This window comes from Somniosus microcephalus, chromosome 13, assembly GCF_052327205.1.
Source record: "Somniosus microcephalus isolate GS21.2 chromosome 13, FLI_Smic_1.0, whole genome shotgun sequence".
In the NCBI taxonomy this organism is placed as follows: Eukaryota; Metazoa; Chordata; class Chondrichthyes; order Squaliformes; family Somniosidae; genus Somniosus; species Somniosus microcephalus.
In genome coordinates, this window is record NC_140999.1 from 3,800,232 (window position 1) to 3,819,723 (window position 19,492).

Genomic DNA, 19,492 nt, shown 5'->3' on the forward strand with positions numbered 1-19,492 from the left:
ACTGCACCGGGAGTGTCGGCCTGGATTATGGAGTGGGAGTTGGAGTTAATTCGCACTATGGGTAGGTAGTTTTTTTTTTTTTTTTTTTAAAAACACCACTCTCACTGATGCTGTGAACCCACAACATTCTGACAGAGGTGAGTGCTACCCACTGAGGCACGGCTGACATTGCTGATTAAACTGAAGATTCTTAAAATAAAACAGAACCATGAGGAACTTCAATAACTACACTCGAAGATCATTACTAGCGTCTACCAGACACTGTACCCTGCGGTGTCCACAGGTGGCGGAAGGCATCTGGTGGGCATCACATGCTCCCTCTCCAAGGCCATCCTGGCACAGACAAGACCGGGGAAGAGAGGCAGGCAGCCGGCTGGGATGACACCCCACCACAAGCCCCGTCCATTTGTTCCATGAGATTTATAAATTAGTCAACACTTCCTCTCCCACCCACCCCCTTTAAAACAAACACTGCCACAAATGACTGTGGTGCACACAGACAGAGAGAGGGAGGAGCAGTTGATGTCTCACCTCAGCGCACAGCGACTCATTGCAGGGGTTTATCAGCACCAGTGTTTCCAATGCCTCGCCACGGTGATGGAGAATCTTCTGGCCTAAGAAACAGAGCACACGGACAAACTGAATAAAGAAATGCAGACCCAAACTTACCAGGCCAGACATGACGTGCAATGAAACGTTGGCCTGTCTCAGGACCACACATTCACACCTGGCTGTATCTGCCTCAGGTGCCCAGCACTGGACACAACACTCCTGGCAGATCTGGAAGCTTCGAACAGACAGGTGCGCACGACACCATAAAACCCATTAGAGAAACTTTAATGAAAAGAAGGCGGTACTTGTGAAGCCCTCCACGGTGGACCAGTGGACTGGAGACTGTTTCACAATGAATAGACCCCAACAGACCCTCACTTCACTATCCTTGCATTAGGTTGGCATGGACCACTTGCACTTTCAAGATCAAGATACGGTTTACACCTCCCCTTGCCCGAGAGTGGGGCTGATTCCTGAAGTCGGTTACCCTGAACCTGGGAGGATTCAGAGCAACGGACCATGGGAACAGTCCAAAAGGTGAGGCATCCTCAAGGAGTACTTTGTATTTTTTTTTAAATTCGTTTATGGGATGTGGGCGTCGCTGGCGAGGCCAGCATTTATTGCTATTTTCCCTGAATATTCTTGGACTACATTAAAAGGGACTGGCAACTCTACAGTACCTTACTACAACTTTCTATAAGTTTTATTTGAATGTTTTAAGTGTCATATCTTATCGTGAAGTAATGCATCTATCTAATGTCTTCCTGCCCAAAGTTTGTTGACAGAAAAATAGTGGGATGAGTTTGGTCAGGAAGTTGCATTGTGATAAAGAAGTTCACAGGAATATTTGCTGGGTGTGAATGATAACATTTTGCAATGAAGTGTTTAAACCTCCTTTCAAAAATGTTGATATGATTAACTCCATGAGAATAGGTTTCACTTTTTTTAAAGCAGCGGTCAGGCGTGCTTTCCTCTTGGAAACCAGTTGCCTAGAAACCAAATTCTGACATGAACTGAAATTAAAATGAAAAATCGGCATCATGTTAATTGTCCAGCACTGTTGCTGATGGCAGCCGCCACTTCAGTCGAAGCTCTGATATAAAAGTGGAACTGTTGCCCCTGAGGGTCTAATGAGCGCCAAGATGTGACCCTTTGTTTGCTCATTGAAGATGAGATTCCATGAGGGCACTGGGCAGGTTCAGTAGTTCAAAGAAATTGCTAGACAGGGTTTTATGCTTCATTATCCTAGGCACATTACCGAGATCGCAAGACTAAGATAGAAACTACTGAAGGTGTAGGTATGTTAGACCTGCCTGTAAACCTGACCCAAAACAAGAGTGCCAAAATACTCTAGGAGGGTAGGAAAGACTCAAAAATATAACACTCGCCCGAGTGGCCTTTCTTAATCACACAGACACAGAAACCCCACAGTGCAGATAGAGGCCATTTCGGCCCATCGAGCCTGCACCGACGCATATCCCACCCGATCCCCGTAATCCCTACACCAACACATATCCCACCCTATCCCCGTAACCCCACGTATTTAATCCCCCTAACACTAAGGGTCAATTTATCATAGCCAATCAACCTAACCCGCACATCTTTGGACTTAATGTGTGAGCTTAGTCAGTGATCAGTTTACTAAGTACAGACGAGGCCCAGGAGCGAGGTCGAGGCCCAGGAGTGGCGCAGCATGAACCAGCAGCGGGGTCGGGAGGACCACACTGCAGCCCATGAAACCCAGGCAGAGAGGACCTGCGGGAAGGAGGGAGGAGGACAGTAGCAGTATGTTTGTGTGCGCGCGCTAGGCCGATGTAGCAGAGCCTGGTCTCCAATCATCTTGGATCCCCTTGCCATTGGACCAAGACCTTGCTCTGTCAAGCCCGTGTGGTAGCTGGTGTGCAACGGCCACCCCACGTTAAAAGAATTCACGCACAGGCATCTTCCACCCTTTAAAATGAAGTTCGGGACCTGGAACGTCAGGACCCTCACGGACAACCCCAACAGTGACAGACCGGAACGCCGTACTGCTACCCCACCCACTTGCCCCTTCAACCACCATCTGCCCCACCTGTGACAGAGACTGTAGGTCCCGCATTGGACTCATCAGTCACCTGAGAACTCATTTTTAGTGTGGAAGCAAGTCATCCTCGGTTCCGAGGGACTGCCCAAGAAGAAGAAATGCTTTCTCTGCTTCTCTACCTCTGGCCTTGTGCCCGCACCCCTCAAAAACAAACTCACCCTAAATGATTTCTGTTGCCAACAAGCAGCACGGTTTCAGGCTGGATCACAGCCAGCGTCAGACTGTGGAGAGACACCGAGCTGTAGCTTAATTTTATGATGACTTCTTTAATCAGTTGCAGCCTGCAGGTCATCAAAGGCTGCAAGGTTAAAAGTTCAACTTTTCATTTGTCTGGAGGGAAATAATTAGTCAGGGCCCATGACTGATTGCAGTGCAGGTTAAAAACTTGTAGATCAGACAAACAAACAGGAGGAGGCCATTCAGCCCCTCGAGCCTGTTCCGCCATTCAATCAGTTCATGGCTGGTCTACACCCTAACTCCATTTACCAGTCTTTGCTCCACATCCCTCGCCCAACAAAACTCTACTGATCTCAATCTTCAAAGCACCAATTGACCCCCAGCCTCAACAGCTTTTTTTTTGGGGGGGGGGGGGGGGGGGGGGGAGAAAGAAAAAAAAGTTCCAGATTTCCACCACCCTTTTTGTGTGAAGAAGTGCTTCCTGACATCACCCCTGAACGGCCTGGCTCTAATTTTAAGGTTCTGCCCCCTTGTTCTGGACTCCCCCCACCAGAGGAAATAGTTTCTCTCTCTCGACCCCATCAACTCCTTTAAACATCTTAAACACCTCGATCAGATCACCCCTTAATCTTCTAAACTCGAGGGAATACAAGCCCAGTCTGTGCAAACTGGCCTCGGAATTTAACCCTTTTAGCCCCGGTATCATTCTGGTGAATCTGCGCTGCTCCCCCTCCGAGGCCGATATATCCTCCCGAGGGGCGGGGCCCAGGACTGAACACCGTGCTCCAGATGGGGTCTGACCAAGGCTCTATATACGAACATACGAGGGGAAAGAAGCACACAGATTGTCACTAACAACTCATTGTCTGGGCTGATCCAGGAAGCCTCATTAATCTGCTGTACCGTGCCCGCCAAACCCCCCCCGCCGAGAAGCCAGGCTGTTCCCCAGCTTGTCGGGAGATGCTGGGAAGCCTTCAATCATCTACGCCCTAAGATCCCACTACACCGTTCCTGCCCCCCTCATACAATCCCAGGAGAGCCCAAGATAACAAATGTCACCAGGGTATTCAACTGCAGAAGCATCACAGATGAGCCGGCCCCTGTCCTTACCCATTGTCTTCACACGGCCCTGCAGGATGGGGATTGGGAATGGGAATCCTGGCTGATCTTTCTACGTTTAATATTCCTGGGGCACTCAAGCCACGAGATCAGCCAAATCAACTGTGGAGAGACTGGAGTTGTTCTCCTTACAGCAGAGAAGGTTAAGAGGGGATTTAATAGAGGTTTTCAAAATCATGAAGGGTTTTGATAGAATAATTGAGAAACTGTTTCCACTGGCAAGAGAGTCAATAACCAGAGGACACAAATTGGCAAAAGAACCAGAGGGGAGATGAGGAGAAATTTTTTACGCAGCGAGTTGTTGTGATCTGGAATGCGCTGCCTGAAAGGGCGGTGGAAGCAGATTCAATAGTAACTTTCAAAAAGGAATTGGATAAATAGTTGAAGGGGAATAATTTGCAGGGCTCTGGGGAAAGAGCAGGGGGGAGTGGGACTAATTGGAGAGCTCTTTCAAAGTGCCGGCACAGGTACGATGGGCCAAACGGCCTCCTTCTGTGCGCTGAGATTCGATGAGACCTCCTGGGCCTGTCTGACAGCACGTTAGGTGGTTCCTCACAGACATCAGCATATCATCATAATGTAACAGATCTCTAACTCACTCCATCACTAACTCAGCCATGCAGTGCAGTACCACAGTACATGCAGCCAGTGCAAGAGGGCAGAGAGAATTTGCAAGGATCTCCATCCCAGGCCAGTTCAAAAGGTAGTGTTTCAGGGGCCGCTGGAGACAGGCTGCTTGTCCACCCGGTCCTGTGGATATTTGGGAGATGGGTAGAAAAACAATGACTCACTCACTGCTAAATCCGTGGCATATGGACTGTACGTTGAGATGCGAGAGTCGCTAATCTCCAGAGATATACAATCCATTTACAGGAACTTGCAGTATTCGAGTCAAGTAATTGGATAATGTGAAATATTATTCATCTCCCTCGTGGGGTATATTTCATTAATGGAAGGTTCAGAACGGAGCTCAACTGAAAGAGGAAACCAAAGAATATTTACCAGAACCTCTCGTCATCTGGGGCCCTCCCACGGCAGAATTTTGTATAAAGCTCTCCTGAAGGTGCCAGCTCTTACCAAGCACTGGTTAGCTGCCTTAGTGGACGTTCCATGGGCACTCTTCTGCAAAGGGGGGGGGGGGGGGGTCCAGAGGACAGCGATCGAGAGTCGGAGGTCTGACTCAAATATAGAATCACAGTGCACAGGAGGCCATTCAGCCCATCGTGCCAGCTCTTCGAAAGAGCTCTGCAATTAGTCCCACTCTTTCCCCACCCGCCTCTCTTTCCCCACAGACCTACAAATTTATCCCCTTCAAGTATTTCTCCAATTCCCTTTTGAAAGATATTATTGAATCTGCTTCCACCGCCCTTTCAGGCAGCGCATTCCAGACCATAACTCGGTGTAAAAAAAAAAAATTTCTTCTTCTTCCTTCTGGTTCTTTTGTCAATTACCTTAAATTTATGTCCTATGGTGACCGACCCTCCCTTGTTTATTCTATCAAAACCCATATAATTTTGAACTCCGCGATTAAATCGCCCTTTAACCTTCTCTGCTTTAAGAGAACAATCCCAGCTTCTCCACATAACTAAAATCCTTCATCACTGGCACCATTCCCGTAAATGTCCTCGGCACCCTCTCCAAGATATGCTTATGGTTGTGTCTCGGCTTTTCCCCCAGACTATTCTGGGCCTACAGCACAGGCCCAAGGCCTACTGCGAGTACTCCAGCATAGCGACTCTGGCTCAGATTTTCTTTCCCACCCCCGCAAGAAAGTTCTAGATGACTGCTCCTTACACCCACAGCAATCTGTCTGTGATCAATAATTCACTGGGGAGAGCGAGAAAGAGGAAAGAGGGAAAAGAGCAAGCATGACAGAGACAAAAAAAAAAAGAACTTGCATTTCTATAGCACCTTTCACAACCTCAGGATGACCCAAAGAGCTTTACAGCCAATGGAGTACTTTTGAAGTGTAGTCACTGATGTAATGTAGGGAACGCGGCAGCCAATTTGCACACAGCAAGATCCCACAAACAGCAACGTGAAAGCAGTATCGGCCTGAGCAGAGCATGAGGTTAAATGGTCACACCAGCCAAGTGACAGCTGGTGGAATTACTCCATCTCATGAAGGTCCTGGCGGGAGGTTCAAACACCGCAAGGCAAGACCCTCAAGACACCGAGGATCAGGTACAGCACTCCACTCCAACACAGTCAGCACGCCATACCAATAACCACACAAGCACGGTGCGGACTCGGTGCCCATGTGACTCAGGACTTTCACCAGGATTCAATGGGTGTCGCCGGTCTATCCCACAGCAAGTTCACTTGAACGGGGGAAAAATTCTAGATTCGCCCCTTTCAAACTGGTGTCTGGAGTTCAGCTGTTTAACACTTGGGTACAGTACTGGTGGGGACAGGCCTGTCACTGTATAACACTGGGGTACAGTACTGGTGGGGACAGGTCTGTCACTGTATAACACTGGGGTACAGTACTGGTGGGGACAGGTCTGTCACTGTATAACACTGGGGTACAGTACTGGTGGGTACAGGTCTGTCACTGTATAACACTAGGGTACAGTACTGGTGGGTACAGGTCTGTCACTGTATAACACTAGGGTACAGTACTGGTGGGTACAGGTCTGTCACTGTATAACACTAGGGTACAGTACTGGTGGGGACAGGTCTGTCACTGTATAACACTGGGGTACAGTACTGGTGGGGACAGGCCCGTCACTGTATAACACTGGGGTACAGTACTGGTGGGTAGAGGTCTGTCACTGTATAACACTGGGGTACAGGTCTGTCACTGTATAACACTGGGGTACAGTACTGGTGGGTACAGGTCTGTCACTAACACTGGGGTACAGTACTGGTGGGTAGAGGTCTGTCACTGAATAACACTGGGGTACAGTACTGGTAGGTTCAGGTCTGTCACTATAACACTGGGATACAGTACTGGTGGGTACAGGTCTGTCACTGTATAACACTGGGGTACAGTACTGGTGGGTACAGGTCTGTCACTGTATAACACTGGGGTACAGTACTGGTGGGGACAGGCCCGTCACTGTATAACACTGGGGTACAGTACTGGTGGGTAGAGGTCTGTCACTGTATAACACTGGGGTACAGTACTGGTGGGTAGAGGTCTGTCACTGTATAACACTGGGGTACAGGTCTGTCACTGTATAACACTGGGGTACAGTACTGGTGGGTTCAGGTCTGTCGCTGGGGGCTGGGAGCAATTTGAGATGGATTAAGAATGCAACACTAAGTGCACCGAGTGAAGTGGGAAGCTGTTAACCAGTGAACCAGATAAACAAGCCTTCCACCTCCAGTGACCGAACCACTTCCCCCGGCCTGGCTCTTTCAGCAGTTAGTGGCCGCTCATCGCAGGAGGTTAAGTGACAGATAATTAAGGTGAGCTCGTCAAACCCAACCCTCAAATCCGTCAAGTCCTTGCACAAATCCACCCCCCACCCAACCCCCCTCGGTTTCCTGATCCGCTCAGTCTAACTGCTCGCAGGACAGTAGCCGCGAGGCCTCCATCCAGCCGGAAAGTCAGTGTGTCAGCGCGCACACACGCCACAGGCAGCTCTCTCTGCCTGAATGAGGAAGAGAGATTATGGAGCGAGACAAGGAGTACTTCCTTCCTCCACCCACAACTTGGCAGAGTCAGTGTCGGACATTCCCCCAATCTCATCCAACTGCTCCCAGTCAGCTAAAACCTCCGGCCCGAGGGGGCCCCGTACATCAAACAGCAAAGACAAGCCAAGCAGATCATTAATCAAAGTACTGGGCAAACATCAGCCTGAAATACAACAACTTGCATTTATATAGCACCTTCCATGTACAAAAACGCCCCAAGGTGCTTCACGGCACGGTTATCAAACAAAAATCGGACATATGAGCCACATCATGAGATATTAGGACAGGTGACCGAAACCTGGATCAAAGAGGTTCGTTTTAAGGAGCGTCTTAAAAGGAGGAGAGAGAAGCGGAGAGGTTTAGGGAGGGAATAGGGCACAGGTCTAAAGTAATTGGGGGAAGGTTTGAAGAGATTTGAGGGGAAATGTCTTCACCCAGAGGGTTGTGGGGGTCTGGAACTCACTGCCTGAAAGGGTGGTAGAGGCAGGAACCCGAACCACATTTAAAAAGTACTTGGATGTGCACTTGGGATGCTCGAACCTGCAGGGCTACGGACCGAGAGCTGGGAAGTGGGATTAGGCTGGATAGCTCTTTGTTGGCCGGCGCGGACACGATGGGCCGAAATGGCCTCCCTCCGTGCTGTAACTTTCTATGAATTCCAGAGCTTAGGGCATCGGCAACAGAAGGCACGACCGCCAATGGTGGAGCGATGGAGTTCGGAGAGATGGTCAAGAGGCCAGAATTGATGGATCGCAGAGATTGTAGGACTGGAGGAGGTTACAGGGATAGGGACGTGTCACATTAGTATGAATCCAGCTCGATAGAACAGCATCTTCTGCCAGAGATGTAGTGTGCTAGGCACCGTCCTTTCACCTGTGTGTCCTGGGTTCTCACCTTGCCCAGATTGATGGATCAGAGTCTGACCATCTGTCTAGCTGCCGGCAGGCAGGATCTGACATGAATAGGGTTTGGGTCATCTCAAACCAGTTCCCACGGCACAAAATGGTCCTTAAAAATGACCAACCTCACCGGACCACTGATGTTAGTATTGGAGAAAACGTCACCGGCACAGTACAACTGGGATTGTTTGAGGGAGACAGTGTAGAGGGAGCTTTACTCTGTATCTAACCCGTGCTGTACCTGCCCTGGGAGTGTTTGATGGGACAATGGTGCCCAAAAGCAGGAAGTAAATCAATCTCCAGCAGCTACACCCCTAACTTGACAGGATAGAAAATGTGAATTAAAAACAATGAATCTGTGTGGGACAGTGGAGATATCCCCTCCTCTTATAATGGAATACCTCCAACTCAAGGGCGAGTCCCTTGTGTCAACAATAATATATTGGGTGCAGAGCCGAGCCAGGGAGGCAGACACATCAGGAACAGAAAACCCCGTCACATTGCTCCCACGTCAGGTAGACCCAGTCCACGCTCAGAATTTCACAGCTTACACAGGCCATTCAGCACAGCTGGTCCGTGCCGGTGTTTATGCGCCACACGAGCCTCACCCCGCCCGCAGATCCTTCTATTCCTTTCTCCCTCTTGTGTTTATCTAGTTTCCCCTTCAATGCATCTCTGCTATTCACCTCAACCACTCCCTGTGGTAGCGAGTTCCACATTCTCACCACTCTCTGGGTGAATTCCCTATTTGATTTATTAGTGACGGTCTTATATTTATGGCCCCCAGTTCTGGTTTCTCCCTCATAAGCTAGTCTCCAACCTGCGCTGTCACCCGATGTGACAGGCCCCACCCCACAGGCCAGGACACAGCAAGTCATAACACATGCCCTCCAGGGACATCAACAGGCTGCAGAACAATGACAGGAATCCCAGCCCTGCACTTCATCAAACCTCCTCCATCCAATTAGTGCATTCCTGAGGGACCTGTTTGGATAATGCCTCAGGCAAACTTCTCATCCAAACAGAGAGGCGCCCATCTGCACGGAAGGAAGGGGAGGTTTGCTGTGCAGTTAATCACTTTACTGTATTACAGTTTACTGCAGCAGAAACAAAGACTTGCATTTCTATCGCACCTTTCACCACTTCAGGATGTCCTAAAGCGTTTCACAGCCAATGAAATACTTTGAAGTGTGGTCACTGTTGTAATGTAGGAAACGCGGCAGCCAATTTGCGCACAGCAAGCTCCCACAAACAGCAATGCGATCATGACCAGATAAATCGGGGGATGCGCAAGAGGCCAGAATTGGAGGACGCAGAGATCTTGGAGGGGTGTAGGGGGCTGGAGGAGGTTACAGAGATAGGGAGGGGTGTAGGTGGCTGGAGGAGGTTACAGAGATAGGGAGGGGTGTAGGGGGTTACAGAGATAGGGGGGGGGGGGGGTGTAGGATGCTGGAGGAGGTTAGAGATAGGGAGGGTTGTAGGGACTGGAGGAGGTTACAGAGATAGGGAGGGGGTTAGAGAGATAGGGAGGGAGTGAAAGGGGGGGTAGGGTGAATACACACGCTGAAGATGGGCTGCTGAATTTTTAGTGTTTTTAGTGTTTAAAGTGGGGAAAAAAAAGGTTCATTTCAAGTTTAAAAAGGTTTTAAAGTTAAATTTAGTTCTAGTTAAGTTAGTTTAGTTTGTTTAGTTAAGTTTAAGTTTAGTTTAGTCTAGATTAAGTAAGGAAGGAAAAGACCACCAAAGGAAAAAAAACCAGAGGAAACTAGAAAAAAAAAAGCCAAAGAAAAAAAAAAGAAATAAGGGAAAAAAAAAAACAAACGGGGCCACAGCAGCAGCAGAAGCAAGGTGACTCGGCCGCATCGGGAACCGAGGCGCGAAGGCCGCACGGAGACGCAGCGGCAGCCGGAGCGAGGAGACTCGGGGAGGCCGCTTCGGGAAACGAGGCGAATCGGGGAGGCCGCACGGAGACGCAGCGGCAGCCGGAACGAGGTGACTCGGGGAGCCCGAGCGGCGAACGAGACATGGCCCGATCGGCGGCCGCAGTCCAGCACCCGAGCGACGACCGCAGTCCAGCACCCGAGCGACGGCCGCAGTCCAGCACCCGAGCGACGGCCGCAGTCCAGCACCCGAGCGACGACCGCAGTCCAGCACCCGAACGGCGAACGAGGCACAACCCGAGCGGCGGCTGGGCTAGAAAGCCCGGGAAAGGCCCGAGGAGCCAGGCCCAGAGACCTCTGAGGAGAAGGGGAGCAACCAGAAGGCTTCCAGAAGCAAACCAAGACTGAGTACAGGGCCCAGGGAGGGAGACTGAAGCCAGGGAAAGGCCCGAGGAGCCAGGCCGAGACAGAGGCACAGAGGCCTCTGAGGGGGAGGGGAACAGCCCGAAGGCACCGGGAAACAGCGGCTCACAGACCCAGACCTGAGAAGGGTGAACCCAGAAGCCGAGGCCCAGGGACCACGGGGTCGGAGAGGGGGACCGGGAAAGCTCGCGAACAGGGAGAGGGAAACACCAAACCCGGGGCCCCAGAAATGCTTATTCTAAGATCAACAATACTTTACCAAAAATGAGCGAATCAGAAGATCCACAACAGCCCCGCTTCCAGATTCCCCCCAACACTGCAAAAAAAGCTATAAAAGCGATCAAGCATGAGCAGATGAGAGAAAAACCAGAAACACTTTTTGCTGACTGTTACAACAATGGGACAAAAAGTAACCTCATTTTCTACTCAGATCAGCCAGTGGCTTGGATCACAGCAATAAAATCACACTATACCAATGTTAAGCTAGAAAATACCGCAAATGGGTCCATAATGAAAATTAACACACCAGGAGACAGTTCAACTACGACGGTCAACGCGTACAATACCGGGACAATATTAGTGCAAGGCAACCTCGACAAATTTGCAACGGCCTTCAGGACACTGAAAAAATTAACTAAGGGGGGAAGGAACAGCCCCAGAGTGGCCCGCACTCCCCCCAACATTGACAACTTACCAGGAGAAAATCTGCCTGGTCAGGAGGTGAACGAGCCACACAGTTCAAACCAGACACTAACCCCGGGGAACCACAGCCACACGATACAACTGACAAACCCCAGCATAACTACCAGGGAGGAAGCCACACATAGTCCCCCTACCATTCCCAGCTCACCAAGAGAAGAGCAGCATAGCCAGGAAGTGAGTGAGCCCTCCAGGGCCGACCAGCCTAGCCAGGAAGTGAGTGAGCCTACCAGGGCCGACCAGACACATACCCCGGGATCACACAGCCAGATACAACCAAAAGATAAATTTAATCAATTAGAGATAGAGATGGTTAAACTTAGAGAGGACTTCCTCAAAATGAATGACAATCAAAATCAGGAGAGGGAGAGACACAAGAGAGAGCTGAAGCTACTTGAGAACCAGGTGAATCTACTTAGGAATCAGGTGAAAGAGCTGCAGGAAAAAGAGAGCCATAGAGGAGAGAAAACACCATTAGACCAGCAACCAGAGGCTAGAGATAAGACAAGACAGAGCCGGACGGAACGGCTGCACTCCCACACGGAACAAAAGCAACAGACACACAATACAAGGGGTGCCACACAGACCGACCAGCATACTGATTCGCAATCTTCCCCCACCACCGTGGAACCACAAGCGGGCCGCTCACAAGAGGTACGCACACACCAGACACCCCAGCCCAGCACACACACTATGAGTCCAAGCGAAAGCCACCAGACAGTAAACACAAACAAGGCTGACGTCGTAATACTCATAGACTCAAATGGGAAATTTCTATGGGAGAAAAAGCTATTCCCTAGAAGTAAAGTAGAAAAGATCTGGTGCCCAACAACAAACAGAGCCATGGGATGGCTGACCAAAGCCAGATTAGGCTCCCCCCAACACATAATAATACACACGGGCACAAATGACCTAAAGACCCAACAGAAAGAAGTAGCAACATCGCTCAGAGCAATGATTAGGAAAGCAAGCAGTACATTTCCAAACACTAGAATCACTGTTTCCACAATATTGCCGAGAACAGACTTCAACAACAACACAATTCATGAGATAAATGCCAGCATAGCAAGAGACTGCGAATCAAACCACAACGTACACCTGGCCCAACACCCCACCCTCGATGAGGAATGTCTTTACGACCACGTCCACATCCAAAGGCAAAGAATATCGATCCTTGCTAAAGCCCTGAAGGACGTCGCTTTTAACCGGGTCCATACCCAGACTCCAAGAGGACCCCCCCCCGACCACCAGAGATCAGCGGGGTACATATCAGGAACACTACAAGGACCACCAACACACCAACCGAGACCAGAGAGGATCCCCATGCAAAACAACAATGTCAGACCTGCACCACTCCTGTCCCACAGGGGAATAGGACTGCTCCCAGCCAGACAGAGGGAGAGATGCACAGGACGTACGCAATACCTCAGACAGAAACAATCCATTAAGAGACAATAAGCAGATGTGCAGCAGCATCTACTTCCGCCTTATGGATCAAGGACTAATTAATAGAAAGAACTGTAACCAAATTGTATTAACTTTTGTAGACAACTGATGTGATCTTTTTTTTCCCACACTTAGACACGACAAACACGTACCACTCTTTAACCTATCATAGTAAAAGATCAAACTTAACATGAAATCCTTATATATTTCGACCTGGAATATCCAAGGTCTACGCTCTTCACTGCGAGAAGTGAAAAGTAGGACCCCAGAGTTCATAGATGAAACTAAAGACCTAGATATTATCATTTTACAGGAAACTTGGTATAAAGGAAAAGGACACACTGGCTGTCCCCAAGGGTACACTGAGCTGGTGGTGCCCTCCAATAAATTACCAAGTGTAACCCAAGGCAGAGACTCCGGAGGCATACTGATCTGGTTTAAAACAGAACTTAAGAATTACATCAAATTTATAAAAAAGGGCGAAAACCATATGTGGCTCAAACTTGAGAGGGAGATTATCTCAAACACCCAAGATGTTTACATTTGCGCACTTTATATCCCTCCAATCGATTCCCCGTACTTTAAAGAGGACACCTTCTCCAACATGGAGGGGGAAATTATCCAATACCAGGCCCAGGGGAACGTGTTGATCTGTGGGGACCTCAATTCAAGAACGGGCGAAGAACCAGACTTCACCAATAATCAGGGAAACAATTATGTTTTTGGGAATAACCACTGACATCCCTTCCCTTCCATACAGGCATAACTGCGACAAGCAGTCAAATACCAACGGAAAACAGCTACTACAGCTCTGTCGAAACCTGGGTCTGTACATTGTCAATGGTAGGTTCATAGGAGACCTCCTAGGAAGATCGACCTATTGCTCACCTCTTGGCTGCAGCACAGTAGACTATATGATTACAGACTTAGACCCATCCTCTTTCAGAGCATTCACAGTCAAACCACAAACAACACTGTCAGATCACAGTCAAATTACTATGTTCCTCAAAAAGACAGAAACAAACAACATAGAAACACAACCCAGTAAACTGTACAACACCAAAAAATCGTACAGATGGGCCAAAAACGACACGGAAAAATACCAGAAAACAATTAGCAATGCATCAACTCAAGCTCTCTTAGACACCTTTCTGGATAACATATACACTCACAATAAAGAAGGCGTAAACCGGGCAGTTAGTAAACTAAACAATATTTTTGATAATTTGGCAACAAATGCAAACTTGAAAGCTCGCAAGAACAAACCCAAAACAAAAAACTATGAAAAATGGTTTGACCGAGATTGCCATAACATGAGGAAAAAACTTAGAAAAATATCAAACCAAAAACACAGACATCCAGAAAACGAGGAACTATGCCTTACTTATTGTCAGACACTAACACAATACAGAAACACACTCAGAACCAAAAAAGAGCAATATATTAAGAATACACTCAGCTCCATGGAGGAATCCATTGATTCCAATTGTTTCTGGGAAAACTTGAAAACACTACACAAAAAACAACACGACGATTTGGCCATTCAAAATGGGGACACATGGGTAAACCACTTTGAAAAATTATACCAGAAAAAAACACTAAGACCAGAGCAACACCAAATATGCAAAAAACTGGAAAAGCTAGAAATGGCCATAAAAGATAACCAAAACCCGCTGGACGCCATAATAACAGAAAAAGAACTTCTTGAAAAACTCAAGGACCTGCGACCAGGAAAAGCCTGCGGGACAGATGGCATACTAAACGAGATGATTAAACACACAGACAACAAAATGAAACTGGCTATCCTAAAACTCTTCAACTTGGTTCTGAGTGTCGGTTATTTCCCTGATATCTGGAACAAAGGACTCATAACGCCCATATACAAAAGTGGGGACAAAATCGACCCAAACAACTATCGAGGCATCTGTGTAAACAGTAACCTGGGGAAGGTATTCTGTAGCATCATAAACAAAAGACTTATAAACTTCCTTGAGGAGCACAATGTCTTGAGTAAAAGCCAAATTGGATTCCTGCCAAACTATAGAACATCCGATCATATCTTCACCCTACAGACCCTAATTGACAAACACGTTCACAATAACAAAAGCAAAATCTACGCATGCTTTGTAGATTTCCAGAAGGCTTTCGACTCCATCTGGCATGACGGTTTATTCCTGAAACTTATCGAAAGTGGGGTAGGAGGGAAAACATATGATGTAATTAAATCAATGTATACAAACAACAAATGTGCAGTTAAAATTGGAGACAAACAAACAAAATACTTCCCACAGGGGCGGGGGGTGACGCAGGGCTCGCCAATCTCACCAACACTCTTTAATATTTACATAAATGGATTGGCAAAACTACTTGAACAATCTACAGCACCCGGCCTCACCCTATATGAATCCAAGGTTAAATTCCTCCTCTATGCAGACGACCTGGTTCTGCTGTCACCTACTAAAGAGGGGCTACAGCAAAACCTGGACCTGCTGGAGTCGTACTGCCAGACTTGGGCCCTGACAATAAATCCCCAAAGTCCTTGTGTTCCAGCAAAGATCCAAACATCAGGGACCCAAAATAAATTTCACAGTAGGAACAACCAAAATTGAACAAACCACTAACTACACATACTTGGGCTTAAAAATCAGTTCTACGGGAAACTTCAAACTGGCTGTGAATGAACTGAAAGAGAAAGCAAGAAGGGCTTTCTATGCCATCAAAAAATCAATCCAAATAGAAATCCCAATTAGCATTTGGCTCAAAATTTTCAAATCAGTAATTGAACCAATTGCACTCTATGGCAGTGAGGTATGGGGACCACTAACTCAACAAGAATTTGCAAAATGGGACAAACACCCAATTGAGATCCTACATGCAGAATTCTGTAAAAGTATCCTCCGGACTCAAAGGAAAACAGTAAACAATGCATGCAGGGCGGAACTAGGCCAATATCCATTAATAATCACTATCCAAAAAAGAGCCACCAAATTTTGGAATCACCTACAAATGAGCAATCCCCAATGCTATCACTACGACGCCCTGAAATGCCAAGAGCTGACCATAAAGAAGAATACCCTCAGTCAATTAGTCCTGGGACTCAGTGAAGTAACTACTAACAATACTAACAATAACCAGCCCCAGGACAGTGACAGGGTAACACAAAGAATTCGACCCAACACAATCGTCGCTAAGCAAAAGGAAAAATATCTGACATATTGGGCAGAAACAACAAAAACCCAAAGCAAACTCAATTGCTACTTGGCCCTAAACAGACAATACAACATAGCTGATTACCTGACCATGGTAAAGGATAACAAACTGAGAAGAACCTTGACAAGGTACAGACTTAGCGAACATAGCCTAGCGATCGAAAAAGGCAGACACAGGCAGACCAGGCTGCCAAGAGAGGACAGGATATGCTCTCACTGCAGTCAGGGAGTGGTGGAGACAGAGATGCACTTCCTCACAGCTTGTGGAAAATATCAGGGCATCAGGGAGAATTTCTACCAAAAATTCTCACAAATATGCCCTGATTTCAGAAATCTGAATGACAACCAAAAACTCCCATTCCTACTGGGAGAGGAGAGAAGCTGTATAACACTGGCGGCGCACTATGTTACAGCTTGCCATGAACAGAGGGACAACCAGTAAACTAAGAAAAAAATATATATAGACAATGCGAATGTATGTTTATACACTCAGGGATATACCTGTTTATACACTGTATGAATAGAACTGCGTTTATGTGCTAAACCATAAATGTATTTTGATGCTTTGGCAACATAAGATGTGACTTATCATGCCAATAAAGCGATTTAAATTGTAAAAAAAAAATTGTAAAAATTGTGTAGGGGGCTGGAGGGGGTTAGAGAGATAGGGAGGGATGTAGGGGGCTGGAGGAGGTTACAGAGATAGGGAGGGCCGAGGCCATGGAGGGATTGCGAAGAGCAACAGCCAACTCATACGGCCAATAGGACAGACACACCTGGATAACACGAAGGAACACACGAGAGTGGTTGCTGACTGGAGGGAGAGCCAACAGCTGAAGGAGACCCACAGACCGAGGCGGAGAGAGAATCTAACAGTTGCAGGCGACACCTCGGTGCTGCTCCCTCCAAGTTAATCCTCCTCCCTGGAAGATTCAAGACAAGCCAGATTCACACACTGCCTCACTATGCACCCCACCCTGCCCCCACTCCTCATCCAGACTGGGGACTCCTCAGCAAACAAGTTTATGAAGCCCCAACACCGACTCCAGCTGAAGGAAAGCAGCACTCAACCCATCTCAAAACAATGAAGCCTTCAGCTCACTGCAAACACTACACGACTTCCTTCCTGTAGAGGCCTCGGCCCCACTAGGAAGCCTGGTTACCATGGATACCACCACAGGGTCTAACTATTCCTGGAGGCTCACTGTAGCACAAGATGAAGGCAATAGACATGTACAAGGACGGAAAGTAGGCCCTCGATCCCTAATCGATCCAACGGCGCCATTATACAAATCACACAGAAACCTGCCCCTCGCTGGCTGCCAGTTAACAGGGCAGGAAACAGCAACTTCAACATTCCCATCCTTCTTCCCAAGGGCCCCAACACTTGCTGGGATACAGTTCCATGGGCACTGGCTACACACGGGCACCTCACTGAAATGGTCATCATTGATGTGTCGGCTGTTCCACTGTAGGGGGCATCGCCCGCCGTGATTTTGATCTAGGATTTTTGGGGGGGGGGGGGGGGGTGGGGCGGAAATAGGAATAAATCCCGCTGCTGATTGCCATCTTCTGCTGCCAAGTACACGTGTCTGTTGGATAGCCACAGGCTTCTGCATCCAACGGTAGCGCATCTTACTGTCAGACCGAGATCGGCCAACTTCGTAGACAAGGCACCAATTGTGGCCCCTTCCTGGTCAAAGGGAGGCTTCAGTGTGGAGACGAGCGTCAACCTGGCCCAGTTTTTACTAGTCCAGATTCTCATCCCACCCCTCCTCTCCTCTCTCCCTCCCTCCCCCCCCAGCGAGATCTCAGGGTCGGCCATATTGTCCAGCATGGGAAGAGGGTAAAAAAAAAACCTCAGGAAGTACCACAGGGTCCTCCCTGTCACAGCAGCACCAATGAACTTGGAGGATCCAGCCAGGCCAATTAACGGGGAGAAACAAACTGAAAAAATATGGGCCTGGATTTTGCAGGGCCCATGACACACGTTAAGACGCCGTAAGCCTTGTAAAAGGCCCCACAAGTTCGACCGGCAAAGTTCACCTCGACAGATCCTCCAAACCGAAAGAGTCACTTCCGCTGGCGCAGAGTCAGGCTGTTCGTCCAACTACTGCCCAGGAAACCCTTACACCTGGTAAAAGCAGGCACAGGGCTCGCTTTCACCAGGGTAAGAATTAATATAAATGTTAAATTAAAAGTTTAAAAATCAAAAAATCAAATTGGTTTGTGTAAATTTTGGCCTGGATTAAAATATTTAAAATTATTTTTCAAAAAATTTAATTTTTATTGCTTCATTAAAGGGACAAATGTGAAAATAGAAACTTTTTTTTTTTTTTTTTTTTAGTCGTATCGTGTAAATTCTTTAATTATTTGGAGATTCCATTGCTCGTCATTAGGGTATCCCGTTTGGAAAGGACAGCAATGGAATCCCCCTTTCCGATAGGAGGACCGGGCCCGCGTGATCCTAGGTATGCTTCCGAAGCGCCTGCGTCCCTGGGACTTTATGCAGGCATAGGCCTGGAGGCCCAGAACCCGAAGCCCGGGAGCCAGGTCGGTTCGGATTTCTCCCCCCCACCCCCCCAGTGTTGGAGGTGCATTTCTGAGGCGCGCCACCAACTGCAAATACTGGCCCATGATGCAACGTGCAGGCTCGGGGCCAGATTGCAGAGGAGGCTGGAAGATATTTTAGAATCCAAAAATCAATGCGACAGAAAATAAAAGGAATTGTGTTTCAGCGCTGTTTAATCTCCCAAGCAGGTCAGGACAAAGTCACACGGTGGGATAAGACTCAGTATCTCGGCATGAACTGTTAGACTGCGGTGCTGGAATTGGCAATGCAGCGAGTGTAACCCTCGGTGACCGGTGTTCACACTGTGCCCTTTCAACACAAACAACAAAACTACAGATTCTGCCCTTTCAAACCTAGGTCGTATCCAAAGAGAGCGGTTTGAGCAGTGTAATAATCAGATACAGGTCTGTCGCTGTATAACACTGGGGTACAGGTCTGTCACTGTATAACACTGGGGTACAGTACTGGTGGGTACAGGTCTGTCACTGTAGGGCTGGGAGCAATTTAATAGGATGTTAAAGATCCCCTCACACTATTGGGAAAAGTCACGCATACGATCACATTATCCCTTCCTAGTTTGGATGTAAATCTAATATCTTTGCCGCTTCCACCATCCTGTGTCCTGACTGACTGGGTAAACTGGCCCCACAGAGTGCGCCAAGCAGCACGAGGCAAGTACAAGCTGTTCCCCAACCTCTCACCCACCCAGTGCCACCCCGCGCCCCCCCTCACCCCGTCGCCCCCAACCAATGTTCCTCTTAAGCTGCGCAGTCACGCAGCGCTCTGGACCT

General features: G+C 48.2%; 1 protein-coding gene across 2 annotated transcripts in view; it reads right to left on the minus strand.

The window, feature by feature from the left end:
* Window positions 1–19,492, minus strand: part of map1sa (microtubule-associated protein 1Sa) — a 43,235-nt gene that overhangs the window by 14,071 nt on the left and 9,672 nt on the right. For both annotated transcript variants that reach the window (XM_086004358.1, XM_086004356.1), the window contains exon 3: window positions 532–614. In XM_086004358.1, the coding sequence (XP_085860484.1) occupies window positions 532–614 (83 nt within the window). The remainder of the gene's footprint in view (window positions 1–531; window positions 615–19,492) is intronic.